Raw genomic sequence first — 25,520 nt, 5'->3', positions numbered from 1 at the left:
CCCGGGGCCTGCGGGCCAGGCGGGCAGCCCCGTTTTATTTCTCGAGGGATGTGCCGCTCCTGTTCGTTACTATTATGTCTTCACAGTAGAACTGCACCCAAAGGGCCTTTCTTCCTGTTGTGTGGAGGGCAACTGAAGTTGGGAGTTCTCTTTCCTCCCGGGCGCCCTACGTGGGCTCTGCTTTGAGTGCCGCTGGGCTCTCAGAATCCACCTGAAACATGGCCCCTGGCTCCTGGGAGCTTGCCTCCGCCCTACCCCATTCCAGAAAAAAGAGAAGCCGACAAAGCCAGTATCTTCCCTCTCTCGTTACCCCCCCCCCACAGCTGGCAGCAGGGAAATCGGGGTGTTCTGAATTGCACACGCTATTTGACTGGCCCATTGTTTAATGTCCAGGTAGGATCGTGTTATCTGCTCTTCTGGAACTAAAGAGGTTTTTAAATAAGGGCGGGGGGCCTGTACTTCTCAGCCCCTGTGGGGCCCAGGGCTGCGCCGGCGGAGGCCCGGGCTCTGGTCCAGGCCGGCCCGGCAGGTTCCTTGGCTTAGCGCTTGCTGCGCTCCGGGCCGGAGGTGTTTATCCTCTCCTGCCCTTCTCAGCACGGGTGCCCTCGCTGGCCTTTGCGTCACTCCGTGAGCAAACAACAAACGCTGACAGGGTTCTGTCCTCGCCCCGAAGAGCAGCCAGAGCCCTTTGTTTACCGGGCGGCTGGCGGGGCTCGCTGGGCCGCCTGCACAGGTGTCCTGGGGGGGCCCCCGCCAGCGCTGCTGGGCCCCCGGGCGCCTCACCGCACAGCCCTGAGCCAGGGCCCACCTGCCTGCCCGCCCCGCGGCGGGGGGAGCAGGCCCCTCGCACCCCGCCCCCCGAGCAGAACTGGGCTCTGGGAGCAGAGTTCTGAGGAGCTCTTCGAGTGAAGGCTCTGTTCTCCTGCAGAGGCACCCAGCCCGGGTTCAGAGCTGGGCAGACTCTCTGCAGCTGAGGCCCTTTTTCTGGAAGGTGCTGGTGGATGTTTTAAATCTTCTTATGAGATTTCAAACGTGTGGCCTTGGAGGAAGGAGCTGCTGAGCGCCCACATAGATGTCTCCACACTGCCCCCACCTGCCACGCAGCGCTGCGAAGTAGAAATTAACCTAAATTAGCAAGATAATTGTCCCTGTGTTAATTGCAGGTTGTCCTTCAGAGCTGTTTTCCTTTGCGAGGTCTCGGCAGTGGGCTGGCTTCGGGCCCTCCCGGGCCTTCCTGCACGTTGGCACCCAGAGCCACCATTCCAGAAAGGAGCGGTTGAATTCCGTCGTTCCCCGAGCCGTCCACTGGCCCCACAGACGCCTCTGATGATGCTCTCTCGAGCCCTCAGTATTGGGTGGGTGTCCCCCACACCCCTCGCCCCAGTGTCCTCCCAGCCCCCGCCAGGGCTGTGAGGTTCTCTCTCAACACAGGCGACATAAACAAACACCGGCTATTTTCAGCACACCCGGTTGGTGTCACAGCTGTTAGGGCCTGTCCTCTGGCCAGCGTGGCCGGCCCCCAGCCCTGCACTTGGCCCTGGCCGGCCGGGCCCAGCTCTGGCAGGCAGCGAGGACCTAAAACCTTCGTTCCTTGCCATGGTTTCTGGCTTTCTTGCAACACCCCTGGCACTTGGAACAGGCAGCTGGACGAGGACGGTGTCCAGGAGGGCCCTGGGGATGGTTCTGCCGGGGTTTTCTTTGTTTAGAACTTGAGTTTCTGCTTGGAAGCACTCAGCTGGAATGTGGGGCTGTATCTGTCCTCTGTGACACCAGCAGGCCGAGGCGGGGCTTCTGAGCCGCTTTTCTTCATCTGTCATAAATAAAACAAAGTATAAAACCCTTAAAGTAAAACCTCAACCTGAGTCTTCCCTGTGCGGTGAATAGTCGCTGAACGAGTACTGTAGCCCCTCCCCTTCCCAGTGGCCACGCAGAGACAGCACAGTAACGGGACGTAGTGTGTGTGCGTGAGTGCGCACGCGTGCGCACATGCATGTGTGAGTGTGTGTGCATGCACACGTGTGTGTAGACGACCCTCCATGGCTGCAGCTCGCCCTGGCCCGGCCTGCCTGTCCGTCTGCTTGCTCTGAATACCTTCCCTCCGAATCCCGTGTCCTTCCAAACGCTGAGTGATGTTGAAGGCCCCCAGGGCCATGGGTTTCACTCCCCACAGAGACGGCTCCTTCAGGCAGGTGCCATGGGCTGCTCTTTGTCCCGCCCTGTGTGCCCTGTTGTCATTACTGCTGGTGACTCCACGTCACTGCTTCAGTGTGTCCTATGTCACTGCTGCTGGGTGTCCCAGAGTCATGGCGCTGGGCGTCCCCAGGGCCTGGCTTTGTTACAGTCAAGGAGTTAACTCAGAAGACAGGGACTCTCATGAGAGTAAGATCTGACAATTCGGAAAATGTTAGCTCACATTTGGAAAAGAAATGGTGAATTAAACTCGGTAAAATTTGTTGATCCATTTGAGAATTTAAATTAAATTCATCTGTTGATGAAGCTGATTCTTGGAGTCTGAACTTGTGCTGGCTCTTGACAGCTTTCTCGGTCTGGGGCACTCTGGTTGGAGAACAGCACACGTTGCCCGTGGCTGCAGAGCCCCGTCACTTTGCTCTCTAATTCGCTTTACCTAAAGCTAAAATGTGGAGTAAAGAACTTTCAAAATAACAAGCGGTGAGCCCCCAGAGGGGGCCTTGGTGTGAGGGAAGGGTGTCTGCGAGGCAGGAGTCAGTGTGGGCTTGCGCGCGGGGGGCAGGGAGCCGAGTGAGCGCAGGGAGCGTCCTCGGGCTGGGCAGAGCCTCCAGGGGTTGGAGTCCTGGGCCCCCCGCCTGGACTGGGTGACCCTGGGGAGCTGTGTCAGTTCCTTGCGGGCTGGTGTCGAAGTGGGCGAGGACGGGGCCTTTCGGCAGCGCCGGTGCGGGGGGCAGCTGGTCACGGTATCTTCTGCTTTTATTTCCACTGCCCCCCGCGTGCTGCCTGTCTCCTTGACTCTTAAGTGTCCTTTTGTTTGTCTCAGCACAGTGCTGGGCCCATGGTGGGAATTCAGTAAAGGCTGAATAAAAGAAGAAGGAAAAACGTTATTTAAAACGTTTGAGGTAGCCTGCTTTGTCTGGGAATACACACACACGCGCGCGCGCGCACACACACACGTGGATGTTACAGCACAAAAAGGTGACGGCAAAGATTGCTCCCCTGAAATTACAACTTGCCTAAGCCAAAAAAAAAGCCGCTCCTTTTGTAGTTAGTGCTTATTAAAAACAACAGCAACAAGAAACTCACGGTCATAAAGGTGACGACGTACGTTTCCTCCTGTAGCTGGTGAAGCTGTCTCTCAGGTGGAAGGCTGTGGGTTTGTGTGCGGTGCAGGGCAGACGCCAGCTTCGTTTTCCCTTCCCACTTCGATAACCGTAGTGCAGGAAGCTTTGCTCCCTTTCCGCAGGGCAGCCCACTGCCCGCTCGGTCATCTGTCGGGTCTGGGCTGTTTCTGGCCCCGCTGCCGCCTTCCACTGAGCAGGAGCCGGTCCCCGGCCTGCTGGGCACCGTCTCCTCTTGTCCGAGCTCTGCCGTGCCTCCCTGCCTGCCCCTCCTGCGAGTGTCCCAGACCGAGTGCGCTGGGCAGGTTCCTTGAAGAAAGCAGGGTGGGAGTTCGATTGGTATTGCGGTGAACGCGTGGACAAATCTGGGGAGCACTGGCGTCTTGGCAGTACGGGGTCTTCCCCGCTCTTTGCGCGCTGCTTTTTGCACTGACTGGATCTTCTTAAATGTCTCCCAATAGATTTTGGTAATGTTCTCCATAAAGGCCTTGCACCTGTTACGTTGAATTTATTCTTCAGTAGATTCTAGGGTTTTTCCCTTGTTATAGATGTAATCTTTTATTTAAAGTAAGTCTTCTGTTGCTAGTACTGTATGGAAATGCAGTTGGTTCTGTGTTTTATTTTGACGTCCAGCCACTTTCCTAAAACCTTGCCACTCCTAACAGTTTTTCCGTAGGTCTTCAGGGTTTGTGTGAACCGTGGTGCCAAGGGTGCTGCCGCCTTCCTCGTGCTGCTGCTATGTTTCCTCGTCTGCCTGTGCTGGCCCTGAGCCCCGTTCAGCCTGAGGCAGAGCAGAAAGACGGGGCTTCCTTCTTCCTCCCCCCCCGACCCCGGGGCCCCGAGTAGACAGACGTGACACCTTCTCATTTCACTCCTCCTGGTTTTTCAACTTTCTTTATATTTTCAGCTCTTAATTTTGCCTCCGTCTCTTCAATTAACTTCTTCATAATTGTCCTCTAACTCACCTAATTTTCCTTTTGGTTTTGTATAGGATCTAATGCTTTCACCATCCATTTTTAAAATTCATCAATGAGATTTTTTTAATTCATCAATTTTATTTTTGAAAGTCTATTTTGTTCATTTGCCAGAATGATTCATTTTGACAGTTTTGTAACTTCCTCTTTTTTCATTTCTTGATTTGTTTCAGTCATCTTAGTAAATTTTTCATTAACTCAAATCAACATAAGAAAAATGCACACAGGTGGATAAAACACACAATGTGTCTTTAAATTTCGGAAGTGGTGATTCTGTATTCTGTTTCCAGTAACACAAGCGCCTGAGCTGCCTGCCCTGCCCTTTGATGTTGTTGCTGTCTTTCAGTTATTTCCTTGTGTGTTCGCTTGCCTTGGCTGGGAGCTCATGTGTGGTTGGTCCTGACATGTGGGAAACGCAGGGGTTGAAAGGAAAGATGCTTCTCTTCAGGCAGGACTTCCACGTGCTCTTTCAGGGACCTGCTGTCGGTGCCTCAGTGGGATACCATCACCCCTCGGGGGGTCCCCGATGGCGCCCGGAACCCGCATCCTGAGCCCAGCACCGCCGGGTACTCACCGAGGCCACGGCCTCCCTCTAATCAAACAACGTGCAGACCTTAATTGAATGATGCTACGTGGCTAAGCAGCACTAACCGCCTCTGTGCCCTCGGCGAGTCAGGTCCCTGTAACAGACATCGTAACGATGAAAAAGTTTGAAATAGTGCAAGAATGATCAAAGTGTGACCCAGCGACACGAGGTGAGCAGAGGCCCCTGGAGAAGCGGTGCCGGTAGGCTCCGTGCAGGGTCACCACGAACCTCCACTGTGAGACGCAGTGCCTGCGAAGGTCTTCCGGTTTCCGGTTCCTTGGAGGGTCCCTTCACTGCCAGTGAGCCCAGCGACACCGCAGGCCCGATACTGTACTCGGAGTCTAGGCTCCCCACAGCACAGGAGCTGTAGGACTGACTCTGGCCACACTCTCAGGAGTGTAAGTTTCCAGTGTTTCACATGCCCGGCCTCCAGCCCTTCTGTCCCTCTCCTCTCCTCCCTCCCTCCTCCCCCACCTCCCTCCCCCAAAGCTGACTTCCACATCCTCCCGGGCAGCTGCCCTGGTCCCACCGGCTTCACAGTCCCGCTCACCTGGCGGAACTCCAGCCCGGGTTCCAATCCATCGTCTCCCTGATTCCCCTCCCCAAGCAGGTGTGCGCTGCCAGTGCTCCCCAGTCCCACCTAGCGCTCGCTCTCCATTCTCAGCACCTGTCCGGTCCAGCGTCGGCCCCCACTCCCAGACGCTTTCTCTGCCCCCTCTCCTGCCCTCTGACCTTGTGCGGGGCCTTCTAGGTGCCCTGGGGGTGGCCGCAGAGGAGCGGGTGGGGCCTGCATTGCACATGCACATGGCATGTGGGCATCCTCCCTGCTTTTGGTCTTGTTCCCTCCTCTCGCCGTGACAACCCTCTCATTTTTCTTGTCTCTGACTTTCCTTCTGAGCCTCTAAATATGCTCTCATCACTTCACTGAAAAACACGGTGGACCCGGCCTTCCCTGGTGCGGGTCTCCCTCCTCCACATTCTGCAGGACCTCGGGCCACGGACGCTCCATGCCCTACTGTCCCAGCAGTGACAGGGCAGACTGGGAGGTGAGGTCGCCTGGGGCCCCGTGTCTCCGGACTCCTGCAAGTCCTCTGGCCCCACCTCCATCCTGCAGCCACCCAGCTTCTGTTCTATGCGCACCTGCCCAGCCTCGCGCAGCCGTGACCGTGACCTCGACCTCGGCTCTCACCTGCCTTTGGCCTCCTGTCTCTCTTCTCTGGATGTGGACGCCCAAGGGCGCCTGATCGGCCTACCCAGGAGGAAGCTGCGGCTGGGGCAGTGGGGAGTGCTGCCCCTTCTTTCCCCAGGGAGACATCCTGTGATGCTCATCTCCAGCCTCCACACGGGCCCCTTGGTGGAGCTTCCAGCAGCCACAGTTGGCCCCAGCATTGGCTCCTCAACGCTCTGTCCTCGGGTTGGCTCGCCGCTCCCAGTTCTCTCCTGCCCTCACACCCAGGAGTCAGAGCCTAGGACCCTCGGGCCGCATCCTGAGAGTGCAGCCCGCCTACTGCCGGTGTCCTGTCTCCCATTCACTGTCAGCTCCCTGAAGTCACGTTCGGGGTCCCCCATGCCCTGTCCTCGGTGGCCGCTCCAGGGGACTCCTTCCAGTCCTCCTCGGTGAGAAGGCGGGGAACATGGGCGTCAGGGGCACTTGCAGCGCTTGGACGTTTGCGTGAGTGTGGTGGCAGCAGATGGAGCTGCAGTGGCCGGACTGTCCCTGCCACACTCGCCCCTCACCTGCAGCAGGGGTGCTGCCGTGCTGCTGACACCCACTTCCACAGCTGACACAGCCCCGTCCCCACGGCAGCATCACCCGGCCCCTCCTGTCCCTGCTCGGCCCAGCCCCCTGCCCAGATGTTCAGCCGAGAGTCCAGGGGATGCTTTGCATTTTCCTCTTTCACTGGCCCCCGTGTGCAGTTGGGCACCCTTTCCTAGGGCTCCTCGTTCAGAGCTCTGTGGGTCTCACCTGCTTCTCTCCGTCCACGTCTCCCCGGGCAGCCAGGTGCTGCCCCCACGGGCTCTGAATGGCCGATTGCCCAGCTCAGTCCTCATGAAGGTGAAACCACACAACCTTACAGCTAAATGCAGCCCTGGAACGTGAAAACAGAGGAGCGGGTGCCGAAGACCACATTCCCTGGCTGTTCCATGCAGGCTCTCCGTCTGCTCTCGGGTCCTTAACTCGTGCGTGTGTGTGTGGCACACGCCCAGGTGTGTCAGGGCCCTTCTCGCTGGGCCGTAGTGGCCTCCCAAACCCGACAATGGCTGAGGACTGTGCTCCAGCGTGTCTGCACCGCGGACTGCAGCCACCAGGCCCCCAGCCTCCGGGCCTTCTCCCCAGCCACTCCCCCTGCGGGAATCCCTCCCTCCTGACCTCAGGGACCCCTGGGGACTCCCCTTTGTTCAGGTTTTGACCTAAATCTCAGCTCCCCAGAGAAGCCTCTCCAGGCCCAGCCCTACCTGCTCCTCTGCAGGTGCTTCCCCGGGCTCCGTCCCCCTGGATGCTGCTCCCACCGCGCCTCAGGGAACCGTCAGATTCCGGAGAGCGGGCTCTGGGCTGTGCTTTCCTGAGCCCCTGGCCGCCGCCACAGAGCCGCGTGTGCGTGGACCACTCGTGGATGAAGACGTGCCTGGAGAGAGAGCACATTTTGTCTTTAAGATGGTACACACACACACACACACACACACGTGTGCACACACAGGGACAAGAGTTGGGAGACTCTTGTGGTCAACTGATAACAATGGGCGCCTTGGGGGACGTTTCCGAAGTCAGCCAGGTGCTCGGTGTGCCGGCAGGAAGGCGCCGGCGGGCCCCCCGCGGGGCGGGTGTCCTCCCCCGCCTCTGCGGTTGCTCTGAGTGCCCCGTGTGGGGGCCGGAGGGGGGTGAGCGGCCCCAGTGTTGTCTGTCGTGTGCTCTGCGCCCGGCTCTGCTCCGGGGGACTGGCGGGCTCGGCCTAGACGTGCTCATCCGGAGACAGGTCCCCTCCTCCACATTCTCGTAGGGTTGGAACAGAGGCGTTCGGGGGTCCGTGGCTGGCTTTCTCTGGCCTCTCGGGTTTGTCCCTGCGCTGGGGCTGTCAGCATAATTACAAAGCAGAGTGTAAAGCAGTCACCTCGGGATGGCGTGATTTGGTTTGTTCTGTTTTGTTTTTTGACCTGCATGTTTCCCAGGGCTGACAGAGCAGAGCTGCGTGTGTCTCGGGTCTGTAAGAACGTTCGTCAGCATGTGACCAGCTCCTTAGCCGACAAGCCTGGAATCCCAGAGTTCGTGGAGACACGTGCACTTTGGAGAGAGGGTCCCAGGGTCCCCTTCCCTTTGGTTCATGTCACAGGAGACACTCCTGAGAGGGGGGCACACACTCCACGGACCAGCCTTACTGATTCTGAGACGTGCGGAGGGAAGTCCAGAAGTGCTGTGCTCGCAGCTTTTGGCCTCATTTAAAGCATTCGTAAACAGTCCAGGGGGCGCGGAGAAGCCCAGCGAGAGGGCTTGGCGCTTGTTCTCATTCGCAGAATGAACGCCTCTGTTCAATTACGCAGCCTGGCGCGGCCCCATCCACGGCTCTTCCGGGGAGGGTGCAGAGACGTTTCACTTCTCCGCCTTCCCGTTTCTCCCCTGTGGCCTGGCTGCCCAGCAGATTTCGGGGCCTACTTGTCACGTGCGCACAGGAGGCCTTCATTTGTCAGGCCCAGTGGCTGCTGCACTGGAGAATTTCTGCTTTTGCTGCTGCTGATCTGGTTTCTTTTTCAAGCTCACTCCCCCCTGCGCTTGCCCACTCCCCTACCTTCTGGTTGGGCAGTCTTCCTCCTGCTCAATCTGGGCAGAGGATTCTGGTTTCTGCCGGGACAGTGAGGGAGACTGGCTTTGGAGTCAGCAAGGCCGGGTCCAATTCCCAGCCTCGCTGCTTAGAAATGGGGAGCATTACTTAGTTTCTTTGAGCCTCGATTTTCCTCATCTGTGAGATGGGTATAAAAGTCCCACCTCCTGCATTTATTGTAAGGCTAAGGGATTGAGTATAAGCTTGTGGCTTGGTGCCAGGTAGACAGTCTGTTCACTGAATCACTAATAATTCACTTATTCAGCCACTGGGAATTTTCACCACATAAGAGCTGGAATCTCCTCTGCAGGCCTCACCTTCGAGGGGCAAGTCCAATAGGGGACTGCACAAGTAAAGGCTACTTTTGAATTTGAAAATGTTCTGCAATCAGCGTTCTGAGATCTGGAGGGGGCAGTGGTGTGTGGGGGCCACCGTGTTGTGAAGGCACCTCAGGCCCCTTTCCCTGGGGGTCAGGCAGAGGGGGTGTGTGGCCACACACACCCACTTTGCCCTTCTCGCCTTTCAAGAGGAAGAGTGCTGCGTACGTGTATACCGGCAGGGAAGCAGCTTTTGAGGAAGGGTCTAGAACCTTCTTAGAGGGCAAGTTGAAGAAAGCCTGGCAAGTGACTTTGACTGACAGGTGGTACCTTATGTGTCTCGACTATTAAGCATTTTTCTTCTTCTTTGTAAGTTAGATTGCCAAGCAGTTTTTAAACGAGTGCAGATGCTCCTGGTAGCCTTGCAGAAGATACAGGTTGGTGAGGGACCTCTCCTGGGATCCCCACCCCGCCTCTAGGGGCTCACTCAGAATTAACGGAGCCCCCCTCCCGGCCCCTCCCCATCCCTCCTGGCCCCTTGGCCTGACGCTCTCTGGCTAGTCTGTTTTTCTTTCTTTTCCTTCCATCGTGGATGGTTTGAAGACATACGGTCTGGAGCCAGGGGTGAACGCGCACCGATCTCTCAGGAACCCCACAGTCTCCAGGTGGCCTCAGCCCACGGCCGCTGGGTGTGGAGGTGGCCCCTGGGAGAGAAGCTGTCTGTTTTATTTGTTTCCTCCAGGCTGGGAGCGACTTCAGGCTGCCCTGGCCCCGGGTGGCCCCGCCCACGGACCCTGGGGTGGAGGGAGCCGAGGGCCAGGGCTCTGGGGCGGCCGGCTGCGGCCGCAGTGGCCTGCTAAGCGGCCCAGGCCCGCCCTGGTGGTCCCAGCGGCACCCGCAGAGCGGTCAGCACAGGCTAGTGGGCGTCCAGAAACAGCCCTGAAACAGGGGCTCTGCTTTGGAGTGTTCCATAAAACTTCATGAAGGGTATCATGAAAGTCGCCTTTGGGTGTGCCAGGGGGTCAGAGGCGGTTGCAGTCGAGCTGGAGAGGTCAGCGTGTGGGAGGCCTCAGGTGTGCCCCCTCCCGCTCTGCCCGCCACGGCCCCTGAGCCTTGGCCCCATGGCTGCTTGGGCCTGCTCTTCAGGTCAGCTTGGGGGACCTTATCCTCTGCCCACCTGCCCTCTGGGCACCAGCCCCTCACCCTGCGCCTTCGGGAGGCCTACGGAGCCAGGAAGTGGAGAGTGGGCTGTGCCTGCGGCCTGGGGAGCCCTCGGAGCCCAGGCGCGGGGCTCGCTGCTCCCCAGTCAGGCGGACGAGGTTCTGTGTGATTTCTTTCATCCCTCCGGCAGCAGACGTGCAGCCATGCCTGTGTCTGGAGAGGGGCAGCCCTGCAACACAGAGGGGGCTGTACCAACCCCTGCTTTTATTTGGGGGGCCCCAAACGGAGAAGAATGGCCAAGGCTGCCTGATGCAGTGCTGAGTCCCGGCTGTGTCCCAGGGGCTGTCTGCAGGGGCAGACAGAGGCAGACAGGGGCAGACAGGGGCCCCAGGAAGGCAGGGCTGCTGCCTCCGGGCTGCAGGAAGGGCGCCAGAGAGCTGACTGCTGAAGGTGTCCCCACGTGCCAGAGGGGTGCGTGTCGGGGCGTGTGTGCTGGGCTCCCGAAGGGTCAGGTTTGGGGTGTTCTGTGGGCTGGTGAAAGAAGTTTCAAGAGTGAAGATGGCCCCCAGCCTTGACCACTCACTCACGGGCCCACCTCTGAGGCTTGTGGTCAGGCCGGGGTGCCCTCTGCCCCTCCCTGGACTTGCTCCTCCGTCACCCCTGCAGCCGGAGCGTGTCCCGGGAGCAGGCATCTGTCTGCTCAGAGCCTCACCACCAGCTGAGGGGCCTTGTCTCTCCGTCGCGCCTGCATCAGTTTTGGGGAAGGCACCTGTGGCGGGGTGGGGCATTGCTCACCTTGTGGGGGGTCCATCAGGGCCTCCTGGATGGCACTGCAGATCAGACACCAGAACTGGGGGTACCTTCTCCCACTGCCAGCTGTGCTCGAGGCCTGGAGTCCAGTTACCCAGAGCCATGATCCCACAGCCCTGCACCAGGGAGGGAGGGAAGAGGAGGCGGGGAGCAGGGCAAACGTGGTCCACACGCCTGGTTTGATGCTGTCTCTTAAGAGATACTTCTCATTCTGTCTCCTCCTCCTCCGGGGCTGGCTCAGTGCTGTAGGCCAGGCCTCCCTCGTCTTCCTCGGACCAGCACAGCCACTGCCGCCTGGCCTGCTGTCTCTGGCCTTCTCTGCATGGCCACCAGCATGATCTTCCCGTCACGAGTGGTTGGGTGGCTTCCTGTGCCAGGCCCTTCTGTGGCTCTCCCTACCTGTGGAGGAGTGCGCCCAGGGGCCCTCATGATTCCACGTGGTCCTCCGGCCCCCTGCTGCCGCCCCCACACTCCACGGGGCCCCGTCGTCCCTGCACTGCGTGCCCTCTGAGCCTCGCACGTGCTCCTTTGTCTGCTTAGGGGGAGCTGGCCAGGCGCTGGGAAGTGGGACTGAGGACCAGGGAGCTTGGGGCTGAGGTTGGAGCCAGTGTCCGAGGGCACCCGTGCCCACGACCCTGTGTGCCCTGCCCACGTGCACCCAGGCACAGCTGGCCGGTCCCAGGGTAGGTGGTCGCCGCCACCACCCACCTCTCCCTTCCTGTCCCCCTGGCCGGGCCGCCTGCTGCAGGGCCGGAGTCTGGCTGTTCTGTCTCTGCTGGAGCCCTGTGGGAGCCCGTGTGTACGCATGTGTGTGAGTGTTCAGGCCAGCAGTGCCTGCGGGAACTGGGCTGTTTCTCGGTGACTCAGCAGGCTTGAGCTCCTGCCATCCCTGTGTGCGCCCTGTGCTTGGACAATTATGAATCACTTGCTTGCTTCTTGATTTGCGTCAATCAAACCACATGTGAGGAAAGCAGCAGAGAGCAGCGGGGCTTTGCCGGGAGCCCGGCGTCCAGCGCGGGGACGCTGGCCAGGGACAGCCTCAGGAGGCCAGCCGGCCGCGTCCTGGTGGTCGGGGGTGGTCTGGGCTGCAGGCTGGGGTGGCTTCCGCCCAGCTCCTCCTCCCTTCCCCACCCCGGACCTCGGTAAGCGGGGTGATGCCGGCTCCCCCTGCGCCTCGCTGGTTTCCTCCCTGCGATCCTGTGGCCAGAGGGACGGCGTCACAGTTACGGGAACGTGTACAGTTTCCGGGAGAGCCTCGGGTCTGTTCTGCTGCAGAATCACTTTAGGACATGGCTCTTTGAAAAGATTTCTTGTAAGAAAGGCCTCACTTAAAAAGGCAGAAATACACACACACACATACAAGGTATAATATACATCACACGGAGTACATACATTACATATGAAATACATTATAACTGAATCACTATGCTGCGCAAGGAAACGCAACAGTGTGAACCGTCTGCACATCAATCAAAAAATAAAAGTAACCAGAAAGGGCTGTCAGTGCTCCTGAGGTCCCGTCACACCCGAGGGAAGGGCAGTGACTTGGAGGGCAGGCCCGGAAGGCCCTGGGAGGCAGGAGGTCGCTTTAGTCCGGCCCAGGGACTCCGGACCCCGTGCTGCCGAGCGGCCCCTGGGCTGTGGTTTGCCGAGTCCCTGAGTAGCTGTGCTCCATGCCCACGAGGAAGCCCTGGGGGCCAGGGCTGGCTGGGGCGGGCGTCCTGACACCGGCAGTCTCCTTGCTTGCTTTGGTTAGTCTTGTTTGAAGTAGGCAGGTGAGGTTCTTCTCACTGTGAAGGTTGCTTCTGCATTCCTGTAGTTTACATCGAAGCTGACGGGCTGGTTACCTGGCTGATCCCAGCCAACTCGCATCTTTGGGAACGTTACTGCCCAGCGTCCCAGCTGGTGTCCCGGCCAAAGCTCTGCTGCTCTGTCCCTGCGTTTGTCTCGAAGGGACAGCTGAGCGGACCTCTTGCGATCTTTCCATTCACTTCTGCATGTGCCTTTCAGCTCCCGCCCGCGGCGCTGTGCTGGGCCTGGGGACCCTGGCCACCTGGCCAGCCCTGCCGTCCCTGTCCCTGCAGGAGCGCAGCACAGGAGACTGGAAAAGGCAGCTTGCTCTCAGAGGTAGGAGGGTTGGGTGCCCCCAGGGACCTGGAGAGAAGGCCCCCGGGCCGCCCACTCCGTCCTGGAAGAGGGGCATGCTCCAGGGCTGGCCACGGGGCTTTGCGGTGGGCAGGGTGGAGCCCGGGCTCAGCGCCTGGCAGTGCAGGCCTCCTCGCACGGGGAGACCGAGGCCCGAGCAGCAGATGGTGTCCCAGGCCTGCCAGTGAACTGTGACGAAAGGGTCAGACGTCTGGGGCGGAAAGACAAAGGACAGGGCTCTGGCCCCGCTACTAACAAGGACGGGGAGGGGCACGTTTCCTCTCCCCCGACGGCGGGTGGCAGCTCTGTGCGCTGAGTGCACGCAGTTTCGGCGTATTCACAGGGTGGAGTGCCTCCAGCGCGGTCGGGGTTAGACCCTGCTGCCCGTAACCACCCCCTCGCCAGCCCTGGGCAGCCACCAGTCCGCTTTCTGTCTCTGCGGTGTGTGTTCCGGCCTTGTGTTTACACGGGACGGGACGGGGTTCGGTCTCCCGCGCTGGCTCCTCCACTCAGCACGTTCGAGGTTCCTCCGCGCGGCAGCCTGTGTCCACTCTTGGCCCTTCCTGTTGCTCCGCTGCGGACAGACCGCGCTTGGCTAGTCCACCTGTTGATGGACGTTGGTTGATCGCTGCTTTTCGGCCGTTAACGCCTCATTGTGAGCGTTCTTGCCTAGGTTTTTGGCAGGACATACGTTTTCGCCTGTCTTGGGTGTAAGTATGCCTAGCAGTGGAGTTTCTGGATCACGTGGTGACTTGATGTTTAACCGTTTGGGGAGCCGTCAGACTGTCCCCCACCAGTGGCGCGCGAGGGCTCTGATGCCCCCCATCCTCTCCCACAGCGGCTGTTGTCCGACCTTCCGACCCTCCCCGCCCTGGTGGCTGTGAGGTGGTCTCTCACTGCAGTTTTGATTTGAGCTTCCCTGACGACTGAGGATGTCGGGTACTTTTTTACGGGCTTATTGGCCATTTCGTGTATCCTCTTTGGAGAAGCGTCTTCTTGGGCCCTTCACCCACTTCTAAAGTTGGGAGGTTTGCCTCTTTACTGGTGAGCTGTAGCGTTTCCCTGTGTTCTATATACAGCTCTTTTGTCAGGTGCATGGCTTGCAAATACTCCGTCCCATCCTGTGAGCTGCCTTTTCCTTTTCTGGGTTGTGTCCGTAGAAGCACAACAGTTTTTAGTTTTGCTGAGGGCTGCTGAATTTGTCCTTCTGTTGCTTTTGTGTTTGTTGTCGCATCCGAGCTCTTTGCGGAGGTCGCATCAGGTTGACGGTGACGGCGGGGCCCTCCTCTGAGGGGTCCTGACTGACTGTGTCCAACTTACATGTCGAAAGGCTTCTCAGGCTCTTGCGAGAGGGGCGTTTTTCATCGCCTCGCTGGGTTCTGCAGCGTTCTAACCACGACTCCCTTTTCCCACAGTCGGTTTTAATTGAATGTCCGTGGGAAAATGTCCAAGCAAACTGCAGCTTTGCAGAGAGAACCGAGTTTCTTTGTTGGTTGGTTTCAGCCGTGGTTTTTCAGCGTTTCTGTGCGCAGTTTGTTGGAATCTGGCGTCACGCTGTGAATTTTCGCTGAGTGGTAGAGCTGGCCTTGCTGGACAGCCCAGCATTGGGGCGGTGCCTTCTCTCTCCAGACTGAAATCCCCAAACATTCTGAAGGGCCTGTGAGACGTTCAGATGTTCAGCTCCCCTCGCTGGTAGTTTAACCGTGGGGCACGGAGCACTCGGGACTCCATCGGACGTGGAGACAGGCGTCCTGGGAGGTGAGGCTGGGAGCAGGGGTGCAGACCTGGCCCCCCAGTCACTCCCTGTCACCAGCTCGGCCACCCAGGCTTCCTGTCTGTGAGACGGGGTGACGGCTGCCTCTGCCTCAGAGTCAGGAAGCCTCCCCGTCCGTGGTGGCAGTGGTCCTTGTCAGCAGTCACCCCGAACGAGGGTTCGGTTGGTTCAGTCCAGTTGAGTGTTTGGGCCGCTCGGAAAGTGGCGACGTTTGAAACGGAGAGCCCAGCGTGTGAAACGTGGGTGACTCGGAATAGGCCTCGCCTCGCTGGCCGCCTGGGAACAGAGCACCGAACACCGGCTTCTTACTCGGTCGGATCCTGACTCTCTCATTCCCTTCAGGTACACTTTGATGAGAAGTGAAGAGCTGTGTGTCTTCGTCAGATAAACCCAGTCCTTTGATTCGAAGGGTTTTTTTTGAGCGATGTAACTGATTAGGGTGTGTTTAGTATATATATATATTTTTTTACTCATTTCTCTTTTTTTCCTGAAGCGTAGTTGATTTACAGCGTTAGTTTCAGGCACAGAGCGAAGCGGCTCAGTTATACGTACACAGAGCACATACGTTTTCTCTTCAGACTCTTTTCCATCAGTTGTATTAATCCAAATAGTCACCATTTTTTACAATGAGGAAAGGTCGCTTTGCATTTTCCTTGCCAAAAGCTAGCCTAGCAGCATGTGCCTTACTCTGTGTTGGGTTTTCCCGAGGTGTGAGCTACGGGCCGCTTAAGCGAGGCTGTGACGCCCGCAGGTGACGCCCGCAGCCATGGCCGTCTGTCGGCTGGCCGGCTCGCGCCTGCCCAGCGTTAGGGAGGTTCTTTCTCTCCCCAGACTAAACTTCCCAAACATTCTGAAGTGACTGTTCCAGTGACTTTAAAAAGGCAGGTTATTCCCCACTTGCCTGCATAATAAATTATAAAAATCTTGAGCATAAATGGAACTTGCTTGTTTGGGACCGGGAGCTCGGTTCAATTCCCAGGAGACTTAAAAGCAGTATCGAGCCTACTTAAGGTGTACGTGTTTAGTTTCTCAGCCCCCAGATTCTTAGTTCTTACTCTCGAGTCTCATTTTCAAGGGCCCTCCTCCTTTTCCGTAGCTCCATGCGTCGCTGTTTCCATGCAGCATCCCCTGGGTTTTGCACCTCGCCCCTTCCCGCCCAGGTGGCGCCCGCAGGAAGACAACTGCGCGGTCCCGGAGGCTGCAGGTCCGCCCCTTGGCTCGGTGAGCGCTACCCCCCGCCCCTTCCTGCTGCCGTCAGCATCAGTGCGTGTCTGTTTTTATCATCCGTCAGTGCCCTGACACATGGACCCGGGACAGACAGCAAAGCATTGGCACCGCTGCTCTGCCGAGGCTGTGTGGCAGCCGACAGCACCGCCGCCGGGGCGCCTCATAGAAACAACCCGCTCTCTCGGAGCCCCCCGCCTGTGTGTTGTATCGGGACGCCATCGATGGGGAGAGAGCTTGTCTGAGGAGCGGGGGGCCTTGGCCAGTTCTGCCGAGCCTTCGTGACCTCACAGGACAGGAGCCAAGCCCGTCGCTGCTGGCTCGTCACCGCAGCCGGTGGTGGACGGCGGCTTTCCCGCCTACGACGTGCTTGCCAGACCCGCAGCGTCTCGAGTTTGAGTGCCTCGAGTTGCCCTCATGGGCCAGCCTTTGGTCTAGGAAGTCGGCTCTGAGCACGTGGTGGGGTGGCAGGTGCAGCTGGGTGGCGGCCCTTAGAGGGCACTGCAGCCCCTCCTGAGCTGGCGGCTCCTGCCTGGGGATCTGGCTCGTGGGAGCGGCGCCTCCCGCAGCTGCCCCGCAGCCCCGGCGCACCTGGCGCCCCGCTGTCCTCCGTGTCGGCATGCTTTTTGGGTGTATGAGTGATGCGGGTGCATGGACGGCTTCCTTTGATCTCTCGCTGAGCCGAGCGCTGGTGTGCACGTCAGGAGTGTCTCCTGACCGACGTCCCCCAGCGGCAGTGGCAGCGGCAGTGGCAGCGGCAGCGGCAGCGCTTAGAGCAGAGCGGCCCTAAGCTCAGCCACCAAAGTAACTGGCCCCCTCAGCTTTCCCGGCAGCAGATCTGCACCTGCCTGCTGTTCCCTGGGGCTGCTGGGGCTGCTGGGGCTCGCCTGACCCCTTGGCCCCAAGCCCGTCGGGGTGCCCGCGCCCAGGGGTCCTCCGGTGGGCCTCTCTGCACGAGGCTGGATGCCCGTTTCCTCCCAGAACCTCTCGTTTTCCCTGCTCTGTCTCATCTGCCCCTGGTGGACAGTGGATGGAAAAGCAAAAAGAAGTCTGCTGTCACGCCCTGCTTCTCAGTTTCCTGAGAGATCTGGTTCCCTTTTTTCCACCCCAGCCTGGAGAGGGGCCTCACCTGTGACAGGAGATGGGGGTCGGCTGGCCACCCCATCACCCCCGGGACCCCTGCTTTCCCAGGCCCTCAGGTGCTTCTTGGTGAAGGGCGAGGGCCCGCCCCACCCCACCCTGCCCCCCAGGCTGTTCTGAGGTAAAGCCTGTGTGTTTGGGGGATGCTCGTAAGAGTAGGTGCGCCTGAAGCTTTGTGACTCCTCTTTGTGATGTCAGACCTGGGGGGAGAAGCTCGCTCAGTTTCCTGGTGACTGTCTTCACTCTTGACGTGGGGCACATTGACTCCGCGTTGTCCACGTCACACTCTACCCCGAGAAACTCTGAACCTCTCCGGTCTCTGTATCTCTCGGCCTGTCGGCAGGCCCCCTGCCCGTCCCTGGAGGCTGCCTGCTCTCAGCGCCCCTTCGCCTTGAAAGAAGAGGAAATGAATGAGGAGGCAGATAAATTTTAAAAATGACAATCAAATAGATATTTCCTGATTATTTTGATAAACCTTTGATTTAATTTAGACAAGAGCTGGGGGAAAATGCTGGTTGATGCGTGGAATTCAAGGAGAGCTTTGTAGTTTGATGTACAGGTTTTTGAAAATGTTTGATGATCTTTGTCTGTCTTTTAGGAAAGCACTTTTGTTCTTAGGTGAGATGACATTTGAAACACTCCATGTTTTGAGGAGTTATTCTCTAAATCCAGAAGCTAGAAACAATGGGTTAAACTTTGTGTTGAAAATCGACCAGCTGACCTAGAGTGGCTCTGGGTCCCTGGCTGAGGCTGGCGAGGACAGCGCGGGAGCCCTGTGCCCCAGGCTGGAGGCTTCGGGGAGGGGCTGCCGTCTGGCTGCTTCTCCGTGATCACATCCCCGTAGCCCCATACCAAACACGTGGAGGCGGAGCGCTGCCTGTGCGCAGGCCCTTTCGTGTGAGAGCCCTTATGGTCCGCTTGGCCACGTACTCCCTCCGCACGCGCCTCCTGAGGAAGAGAGTGCTGCGGAGCTGTGGTGTGCCGTTTCCGGCTGTGGCTGATTTTTGAGTGCACAGCTCTCTATAGCTGCTGTCGTGTGCAGAGCCCTTCTGGGAACGTTCGTGGATGGTTGCTGCCTTCATGGCACCCTGAGGGGCTGGGAGTCCCTGCTGACCGCTGAGTCCTGGACCCCTGGGCCGTGCTGGGCTGGGGCGGGCCCGGTGCCCCGGTGCGGGCTGTCGGGCCCTGGTGCGTCTCAGGCTTGACAGCGTCCCTGTGGGGGTCAGCCCCGACCTAGAGGGGGTCTGGGTGTCCCCGCTGCAGCCAGTGGAAGTGGGGCAACTGCCCAAACGGGGACAAAGGCCGGAAGCAGGTGGCTGCCCCGGCGGCACCCCCTCGGCCCCCCGGGCTGTCCTCGCTGCACCGGAGGCGCCCGCGGAGCAGACGCTGGGCACTTTGTGGCTTTGAGGGCTCGGGGCAGGCAGTGGGTTCTCTTTGTTTTGAGAAGGCCTGTTCCTGAGCACGAGCCCTTGGTTCTCGGGAGGAGGATGTTTTTGAAACCACACCTGTGGCCGGCCTCCGAGTAGATTCCTGATAAGAGAGTCCTGCCGTGTTTGCCGAGAAAACACAAGCTCGAGAGGGAAGCGCTGCACGTCGCCGTGAAGCCTCTGCAGCGTTCGTAGTAGCTGGGATTTCTTCTTCCCGAGAGGCGTGCTTGGGCGGGGGGGCCAGCTCCGCCTGTGGGGAGGGCCATTGTCACCTGGGGTCAGGTGGCTGTGTGCCGGGGCAGAGCTGACCGGGGACAGTGGCGTCCTTCCCTTGAGTGCCCTCAGGAGGGGGCCCAGGGCTCACTCCCGGCCGTTGGCTTCAGTGGGGCCTTGGTGGCCAGGCCCTCCTCTGTGGCCGGTGGCCCAGTGCCCTCTGACCTGCCGCGTGGCAGGAGAGGGCCTCTCTGAACCTGGAAAGCTCTGAGGCAGTTTACAGCTTGCGGACGACAGGAAAGCAAATTGCTGTGCTCCAGACAGCGTGGGGGAGTCCCGATCGGTGTCACGCCCGTGGGGAGTAAGGAAAGGGGTCTGTGGCCACGCCCCTATCGAGGGGCCGGCCAGTGGGCGCTGACACCTGGGACCCGCAGTGCGGGCAGCCTCCAAAGGGACACTGCCAGGCCTGGAAGCCGCGCCCCCCTTTTCTGAGGGGTGAATGGGGACAGGGTGCTCACGAAGGGACCCAAGGGTCCCACTGAGAAATCTGACTTACTCCTGCAGCGCCAGCGCCCTCTTGCTGCTCTGCGGGCTGCGGTCGGGGTGTGGGCACAGCGCCGTGTGTGAGCCCTGTTCTGGCTGAGCGGGGCTGGAAGGGCCTTCGTCCACCACGGAGCACTGTCCTGGGGTCGGCCCTCTTGTCTGTGCCGTGCACCACATTCCTTCTTCCAGAATGAACCAGCGTATCTGCTGGGTGCCCTTCACGAGGAGCCTTGCTTTAAGCACATTTTTAACACACATTTGAAAACCAACCCAACAAAACCCATTTCCTGCCCCCACCCTCTTTCAGCGCACTTGTAAGTGTAAGTTGAATCTGGAAATGCCTTTGCTTAATTTGCAAACCGAAGCCTAACTTGGCCTTCAGCAGTGCTCAGGGTCCTGGCTGAGCGCATGGAGGCGGTGGGGTCACTGCGCTGGGGAGCCCTGCTGTCTTTCTCGGGAGTTCGAGTGGGCATCTTGGTAAGCTCCTGGTGGGGGGGGCGGGGGAGCCCTGAGATGGTGGAAGCCTGGGCGGGACCTCAGGCCTGGCTGAGCTGGTGCCTGCCTCCCGCCCGCGAGCTCCCGTCTGAATTGGCGAAGTAGCCCCTCTTCGGTTGACGCCAGCCATCCAAGGCCTGCCCTCTGACCGGCCGGCCCTGGTCGTCCTCCCCTCCTGGGCCCTGCTAGAACACACCCTCAGGCACTTCCTTGGGAGCTGCCTGTGTGGGGCCTCCCTTCCTCGGCTCCCATCCGCTGGCTCCCGTGTCCTCCGGCAGTGGCTGGTGCAGGCGCCCAGCAGTACCACCTGGTTGTCGGTGCCAAGAGCCACCCTGTCCAGGGAGTTCCCAGCCAGGCACTGAGCTCGGTGCTCCGCAGGGCAGGCATCACCCTGCTCGAGGGGTGAGCGGTGGGGCAGGCTGGGTGTTCTGCGCAGCGGGTGTCAGTGAAAAACACTGCCCGTCAGATCCGTACCCAAAGGACGCTGCAGCCTCAAGTCACCGGCTGCTCCCCCGCCCCGGCCGTGAGCGGAGGGGACTCAGGACGCTGACAAGCAGGCAGCCGGCCTCTGAAGCCAACCCCAGGGGTGCCCCCCAAGCAGATTCAGGATGTGGAAGAACAGGACACTGGCCCTGGAGAGCTAGCGTGCAGACCAAGGGATGGCTTCAGTGAGCCCAGGCCTTTGCACCTTCCCAGACACGGGGAAGCGCTCGATTCCCTGACTTGAGGTGCCTGCTTTCTTTAATTAACAGTCATCTTCTGATGTTCCGACTACCTGGTCTTTGTGGCAAAACTCTTACATGTCTTGGCTCCTCCCCCACCTCTTGGAAACAGTCTCTCAGGGCAATCGGAGAGGCCGCCTCCCGGGTTCACATCCTTAGAAAGTCCACTGAATAAAACATAACTCAACTTCTAGGCTGTGCATTTTTTCGTCGACACAGACATCAGGGCCCCCGTGTCTTTGCAACAACTCTGGTTTCTGGGCCCAGAGGCTGGAGCCCAGACTGTAAACAGACACAGAAGAAATGTAGCATTTTATATCTTGGATGTGAATTTCGCAGTGACTCTGGCAGCGTGTGACGGGCAGTGTCTGTCTGCAGCGCGAGTTCTCAATCCTCAGTCTTAGGTATCTTCATCAACACCCCCTACCCAGGCCTTGGCTTCCCTGGGGATTTACGTGTGGCCTTCCGTGGGGCACACAGGCGTCCAGAGCATCTCCAGGTGTCCTGACTTCAGTGAGAGAGCCCCTCCCTGGCCTGACACTCATCCTGCTCACCCAAGACACCAGCTCATTGAACAGATGCTGGGCTGTTTCTTTGGTGTGTCAGGCAGGTGCCAGCCTCCTTCTCCAGCACATGTGGACTGGGGGTGTCCTTGTGTGCCCCCCGCCCCATGCCGCCTGGGCCTGGCCGCACCTGCTGGGTGTGCTGGGCGCTTGGACCTCGGGACCTGGGCTGCAGGGAGGCTGAGGACCCTGATGCCGGCACAGAGCTGACCCCGTGGTCAGACTGCCTCCCTGCTGGGGGTCATAGGCGGCCTCCACGCCCCAGGGGACCTGCTCCTCACAGAACCGGCCCGGCGTCTGTCTCTGAAGCCTTCAAGGGGAAGGCGCCGTCCCCTGGCGGGTGGGAGCTCAGGAAGGGGGCTCTCCTGACGCCCAGGGCACCGGGACTCCCGCCTGCTCTGCGCACTGAGGCCTCCAGACGGGACCCTCCAGGCGCCAGGGAAGCGCTGTCCCGGGCACGCTGTGCGCCGTGCGCTGCAGAGGCAGCGCTGGCCTCGGGGTTGGGGTGAGCCTGCGGCGAGTTTGGGGTGTCCTGGCCTCTGTTGACAAGTGATGAGGACATCGTCCACTTATTGAATACCAGGTAAACCCTGTTCTGGGTGCTTTGTTCTTAGTGACTTGATTAATCCTCACAAGGTTATGAGGTCCAAGTGTTGTCCCCATGTTGTGATGAAGAAATCAGGGCATGAAGGTGAAGGAATGAGGCTGCAAGCTCACAGCTGGCGAGGGGGGCGCCTGGTTGGCGGCCGGCGTGTGGGTCCAGAGTCCACTCACTCGCGTTGAGCTGTTACACGCCTTTGTTGGCTGGCACCACGGCGGGTGTGTGTGTGTGCACGTACACACAGGTTTGCAGGCATCACCATGTACCCAGACAGGCCTGGACACGCAGTCGGCAGAGGGGCCCCATCAAACGGGATGCCACGACCACTGCCGAACCTCCCTGACAGGCACTACTCAGCTTCCGCCAACAGGGCCCCGCTTGGCGCTGGGACGTGAGTCCTGGACGTGTGGGGGGACGGGGGCAGGAATGAGGGGCTGTCCTCCGGCTCCTGAGTCCGCAGCCTCCCTCCCTGCGTGGGCTTGCCTTTGACAGCAGGTTCTCTCTGGTCGGCATCAGATGCCCTGCAGGTCCTGAAGGACCTCTCACATCTTCACGTCTCCTTTCCCTGCACGCCTCCCTCCTGCCTCCTCCCTCCAAGGCCATACTTCCCACTTAGTCTGTGATCTTTCTGGGCTGACCAGAAAGTACTGGAGAACTGTGGTGGGAGGAGCTGCAGGGAGGATCCTGACCAGAGCAGGCATTTATGAAGCCCCTGCTGGGTGCCCCCTGTGCTCTGAAATCTCTGACCCCAGCCGGCCTCCTAGGGCCCAGAGGAGTAGAGTGGTAGGGTTGAGCGCTCTGTACAGAGAGAGGGTGCCATGTACCCAAGGCCCTCTGGCCGGGGCCAGGGCACCCACTTCTGATCATCAGCACAGACTCGGAGCAGATGGTGTACAGTCTGAGCCCTGAGCCCCTGGGGACCCCAGGTGCGCTTACTCGCCACCCGCTGCCGGCTTGGGCTCTGCTCTGTGCGACTCTCCAGGGAGCTGCCCATGCCTGCAGGTCGCCCGGATGTCTCAAAGCCTCAAGTCCGCCTGAGCTCGTCCTTCCATCTCTGGGTGCCGACCACGTGTAGGACACCACTGGTGCTGGAGCTCTGCTCGCAAGGACGGGCAGCATGGTGAGAAAGACAAGTCATCCGTGCAGAGCGCCGCCGTGGAAGGTTCAAAAGTGTTGGTTCCATGACAGAGGGAATAAGTGCACGGGCTCTTCAGAGTGTGAGGGAGGGCAGGCTGGCGCCGGCGGCAGGAAGGAGACCCGGAGCTGGCCTGGGGGCTGCTGGGCTTTGAGAGTGCAGGGACGGGGGGTGTGGGGAGGTGGCCGGGGGTGGGAAGGGCGTGCCCCAGCTAGGGAGCCAGGTCAGCACCCACTCACGGCCAGCGGGGTCACCCTAAACACCAAACAGGATAGAAAGTGTCAAGTTGCGCCCGGGAAGGATAAGCTATCCTTTGTGAAACTTCCGGTTCACTGATACCTATATAGCAGGTGTGTGCGGTGTCTCCACCTGGAGAGGCCAGTGCCGTGGGTCGGGGAAGAAGGGTGTTCAAGCAACTGCTTACAAAGATTACACTGGCAAGAGTTTTAAGTGCGTCAGGAAGAGGGAAGGACCAGGGGAGGCCAGGCCGGTGGGGACCCTGGTCCGTGTCTGAGCAACCAGGATCATGACCCTCTCCAAGTCTCCCGTGTCCTTCACCCTTGTTCCCCTGTTTCATGCGTACGGGTCTCCACATCGTTTGTTGGATTTTTTGATGCGATTATAATTGGTATCTACTGGTAATTTTTATTTTCTATTTGTTGCTGGTACACAGAAATAAAAGATATTTGTGTATTGATCTTCAGTTGGCCTTGTTGAATTCCAGTGTTATCTGTAAATTCTTTGGGAGTTTCTACATGCTGATTGCGTGCAGTGACAGTTTTATTTTTCCTTTCCATTTCTTATGTCTTTTATTTCTTTTTCCTGCCTCAGTGAATTGGTCAGGAGCACTGGCTCTCCTTGAATAGTGAGGATTCTCCTCTGGTTCTGGATCTCGAAGGAGAACGTTCCCTGTATCACTGTTGACACCATGTTGCTGTAGGTCTTTGTTTGTTTGTTTTCTTTCTAAGAATCCATTGTCAAATCAGTGTTGTGGCTTTCCGTTCCTGGCTTCCTGTGAAGGTTCTTTTTTCCCCCATGAATGAATGTACACAGAATTTTATCGAATGCTTCCTTTGTCTCTGTTGAGAGGATATAAATTTTATTATTTATTTTGTTCATGTGGTTAATTACACTGATTTAAAAAAATTAAACCAGCCTTTAATTTCTGAACTGAATTTGCATTGACTAAAATGTAGTAGAACCTGTCCATATGCTGTTAGATCCAGTTTGCTAATGTTTTATGATTTTTGCTTTTGTGTTAATGAGCAAGTTTAACTTGTAGTGTTTTTCTTGTCAGTTTTTGATATCAAGGTAATACTGTCTCATGAAAAAAGTTGAGAATTTCTTCCTTCTTTATATTTTGTTTTGTCAAAAACAAAATCTCTTCCTGTATGATTAGAGGAGGAGATGAATAGTATAAAATGATTAGCAGTGTGTTTGGGAAAATAGTCAATTTGAATAATAATTAATAAGTAAATTAATTATTAAAGGGATTATTAAAAGGTTTAGAGTTATCTGTCCAAACAGGCATTTTGGAATTTTAATGGCAAGTTTATGTGAGCGTATATGTTTGTTTTGACTGGCATCTGCAAGTACCACAGCTCTCCTCCTTTCTCCACAGCCCATTCCAGGAAGATACTGATCTGATGGATCTGATTGGTATTATATCTGCATTCTGTACTAATGGAATGGTAAAATTAGCATTATTAATATTTTGAGGTCACAGTCACCGTTTCTGGGTACTCGTGGTTGGGTAGAGATCAGGAAGTTGAATATATTTGAAATCTGAAGGACCTCAGGTCAGTTTTCTCATATTATCTGTTCCTCATTTATAGCATGATTTACTCATCCCTGCACCCATCCACCCACCCACCCTCCATCCATCCACCCGCCCATCCACCATTCATCCATCCGTCCATCCATCCATCAATCCACCATCCATCCACTCTCCAGTGCTGAACTAGTTTTAGGGTCATGGATAATAGAACTATCAAGATTTAGTCCCTATTAGGAGCTCTTGATCTTGTGGCAGAGGCAGAAAATTGGCCTAATGATCTTGGGATGGCAGTGTTGGCAGGGAGCCTTCTGCATCACCACCCTGGTCTGCAAGAGGAGAGTGCAGCGCGGCGAGGTCGGGGCTTTCTGAGGAGTCCGCCTCGGCTCTGGGTTGGCTGCTCTGATGGCAGCCTGGTGCCTCCCAGTTTTCCTTTTCCAACATGTGTTGTTCTTCTGAGTATATTTTCCCAACAAAGGAATTTATAAAAAGCAATCCTAGGTTTTTTCCTTAGTCAGAACTGTTAAAAAAGAAAATGCCACAAAGCCAAACCTCTCCAGAAGTGCCTCCCGGAATTCATCCTTGGATTTGCTTCTCGCCGTGAGCGGGAAGAGCCGCCCGCCCCCAGGAGCCCCAGCACGCTTGCTGCTCTCGTCAGTGAACTTTCTTCTGTGGCTCTGGCTCTCTGGAAATCTGTTTCAAACTCTGAAAAGCAGCTGGAACACACTTGAGTCACTCAGCACAAACTACAAAGCGATGGCATTGATTGTGCCAAACAGATGCTGTTTGC

At 58.1% G+C, this 25,520-nt stretch overlaps 2 protein-coding genes across 8 annotated transcripts in view; one reads left to right on the top strand and one right to left on the bottom strand.

The window, feature by feature from the left end:
• Nucleotides 1-25,520, top strand: part of HDAC4 (histone deacetylase 4) — a 268,241-nt gene that overhangs the window by 90,985 nt on the left and 151,736 nt on the right. The window lies entirely within an intron of this gene.
• Nucleotides 408-17,346, bottom strand: LOC140696520 (uncharacterized). Of its 3 annotated transcripts, XM_072961980.1 has the most exons (7): nt 17,247-17,346; nt 10,960-11,373; nt 7,329-7,498; nt 6,838-6,961; nt 3,277-4,965; nt 2,092-3,049; nt 408-1,810 (listed from the first exon to the last, which is right to left on the bottom strand). In XM_072961980.1, the coding sequence occupies exons 5-6, from the start codon at nt 3,790-3,792 to the stop codon at nt 2,633-2,635; spliced, it is 933 nt and encodes a 310-aa protein (XP_072818081.1). In that variant the 5' UTR covers nt 3,793-4,965; nt 6,838-6,961; nt 7,329-7,498; nt 10,960-11,373; nt 17,247-17,346; the 3' UTR covers nt 408-1,810; nt 2,092-2,632. The 3 variants fall into 2 exon arrangements, with proteins under 3 accessions (XP_072818081.1, XP_072818080.1, XP_072818082.1); XM_072961979.1 differs by having other exon boundaries at nt 408-3,049.

The sequence above is a fragment of the Vicugna pacos genome, chromosome 5, assembly GCF_048564905.1.
Source record: "Vicugna pacos chromosome 5, VicPac4, whole genome shotgun sequence".
Lineage (NCBI taxonomy): Eukaryota > Metazoa > Chordata > Mammalia > Artiodactyla > Camelidae > Vicugna > Vicugna pacos.
Note: the sequence above shows the minus strand (reverse complement) of the source record. Positions and strands in the feature narration are given on the sequence as shown.

Bases quoted from the DNA above. Each gene is read 5' to 3' on its own strand.
- LOC140696520 (XM_072961979.1), bottom strand. From the start codon at position 3,792: ATGGAGAACATTACCAAAATCTATTGGGAGACATTTAAGAAGATCCAG. The intron at 3,050-3,276 runs GTGAGTTTCTTG...TCTTTTATTCAG, and splicing joins ACGTCGTCACCTTTATGACC to CCTTTACTGAATTCCCACCA.